The 2400-nt window shown below is 70.6% G+C and overlaps 1 protein-coding gene across 1 annotated transcript; it reads right to left on the bottom strand.

The window, feature by feature from the left end:
- Positions 1-353: 353 nt before the first annotated feature.
- On the bottom strand, positions 354-1984 carry POU4F2 (POU class 4 homeobox 2; the record flags this gene model as incomplete). The annotated part of the gene is made up of 2 exons (XM_079534367.1): positions 354-1301; positions 1670-1984. The coding sequence occupies 2 exons, from the start codon at positions 1982-1984 to the stop codon at positions 354-356; spliced, it is 1263 nt and encodes a 420-aa protein (XP_079390493.1).
- Positions 1985-2400: the final 416 nt, after the last annotated feature.

Raw genomic sequence — 2400 nt, 5'->3', positions numbered from 1 at the left:
GGCGGCAATCTACCGGCGGCTCCGAGGAGCGGCGGAGCGGCTCTTCTCTCAGCGTCACAACTTCGGGGCAGGCGGGGGCAGGAACCACAGTAAAAATATATATATATATATTTATAATTCGCAGTGTAAACGCAGAAAAGCCTGCCTTTGTGTTTTTTTTTTTTTTTAATCATTATTATTCTTATCTAAATGAAAATACTTTAGAGACGTCTCTCGCGGCTCCCGCCGGCAGTCCCCGTCCCGAGGCCCCGGGCGCGGCGGGGCGAACCCGCGGTACCTCCGGCTGCGGCCCGGCGGCCGCCTCCACCTCTCCTCCTCTCCTCGTCCCGCGGAGCCGCAGAGCAGGGGCGCGCTCAGATGCCCGCGGAGTACTTCATGCGCTTCTGCTTCTGGCGCTGGTTGCAGAACCAGACGCGCACCACGTTCTTCTTGAGGTCGAGCTTCTCGGCGATGGCGGCGATCTTCTCGGAGGAGGGTCGCGGCTGCAGCGCGAAATAGGCCTCGAGCGAGCGCTTCTCGGGGGCGGCGATGGAGGTCCGCTTGCGCTTCTTCTCGGCGCCGCTGAAGAGCTCGGGCTTGGCCAGCTTCTCGCGGTGCGACTTCTCGGCCTCCTCCAGCCAGGCCTGCAGGATGGGCTTGAGGGCGATCATGTTGTTGTGCGACAGCGTCAGCGACTCGAAGCGGCAGATGGTGCTCTGGCTGAGCGAGCCCACGCCCGGGATCTTCAGGTTGGCCAGCGCCGAGCCCACGTCGGCCTGGGTGACCCCCAGCTTGATGCGGCGCTGCTTGAAGCGCTCGGCGAACGCCTCCAGGTCGCGAGGGTCGGCGTCCACGTCGCTCACGCAGCCCATGTGGGCCGGCAGCCCGTGCGCGTGGGCCATGCCCAGCGCCGCGGGGTGCATGGGTGCCATCCCCGCCATGTGCGGAGCGTGGCCCGGCGCCGAGGAGACGACGGCGCCGTCGGGGGCCGCCATGGCGCCCAGCGCCAGCCCCGGCGTCAGGTGCTCCAAGAGTTCCCCCTCCAGCGCCTGGTGCGGCTGCGGGTGGTGGTGGTGGTGGTGGTGATGGTGGTGGTGGTGGGCGCCCGCCAGCGCGGACGGGTGCGAGATGGGCACCGACGAGGAGGAGGCGGCCGACGTGCAGGGGATGGCGTTCATGGTGTGGTACGTGGCGTCCGGCTTGAAGGGGCTGTGGTGCGGCGGGTGCGGGTGGTGGCTCTTGCCGGGGGAGACGATGTCCACGGCTGCCAGGGCTTCGGCGCGGGCCAGCAGGCTCTCGTCCAGACCGCCGAATATATTGCTCTGCAATTGCAAATAGAAGGCGCACATAACGCTCAGCGGGGAATTCGCCTCCCCGCGCGCTCCGCCGCGCCGCTACGACCTTCCCCGCATGTTAAGAGAGAAATCCCGCCGAAAAAAAAAAAAAAAAAAAAAAAAAAGGACAGAGAGAGAGAGGGAGAGAGCAAAGGGGGGAGAGGAACGCGAGGAGCTTGCACACGGACGCGCGGCAGCGCCCGGCCACGCCGCACCCGGGTCATCAAAATTCATACGGGCGGCGGGAGCCGCGCACGCACCGCTCGGGCCGGGCGATTCGCTGCGCGGCCATGAAAAAATCATCAGCGGGCGCGGGGCCGCCGGGGGTTCCCTTAAAGCGGGCGGCGGGCACCTACCGGAGGGGCGGGCAGACAGCCCCGCCGCATCGCCTCCGCGCCGCCGCCGCCGGAGCCGGAGCCTGAGCCCGAGCCTCCGCCGCCGGGGCCGGGGCCGGAGCCGGAGCCGGAGCCAGAGCCGCGTCCGGCGGTGCCGCCGGTGCCGGTGCCGCCGGGGGAGCTGGCGGCGGGGGCGGCGGCTGAGGGGCAGGGCGAGGCGCTGTGCAGGGCCGAGTACTTGGTTTCGTGGAGGCCGCCGCCACCACCGCCGCCGCCGCCGCCGCCGCCGCCGCCGTGGGGGAGGCCGAAGGGCTGCTTGCTGCTCAGGGACATCATCGCGCCGCCCGCGGGAGGAGGGCGGCGGCGCGGGGCCGGGGGGCCCGGACCCCCCGGAACAGCCGCGGGAGCCCCCCCTCCTTCCCGCCCCCCCCTCCCCCGGCGGAAGGAAAAATGCGAAAAGCCCCGCTCGGCCCCCGGCCTCCCGCTCGAGCTCCGCCGGGCAGCACGCGGCCGGGATCGGCGGCTCCGGGAAGCCGGCGGCGCGCGGGAGTTGCGCCGGGGTTGCGCGGGGGTTGCGCGGGTGCCTCCCGCCCTCCGCCCGCGCGCTCGCCGCCGTCCGCCGCCGTCTCCTCTCCGGCGCCGGCCCTCGCCGCTCGCCGAGTGCCCTCCCCGCCGCCGCGCCGCTGGGTTTTACTCTCTCCCCTCCGTCCCTCCCCTCCCGCCTGTCACTACGGCCCGGCTCCGCCAAGGGC

Source organism: Tetrao urogallus, assembly GCF_951394365.1.
Source record: "Tetrao urogallus genome assembly, chromosome: 4".
Lineage (NCBI taxonomy): Eukaryota > Metazoa > Chordata > Aves > Galliformes > Phasianidae > Tetrao > Tetrao urogallus.
Note: the sequence above shows the minus strand (reverse complement) of the source record. Positions and strands in the feature narration are given on the sequence as shown.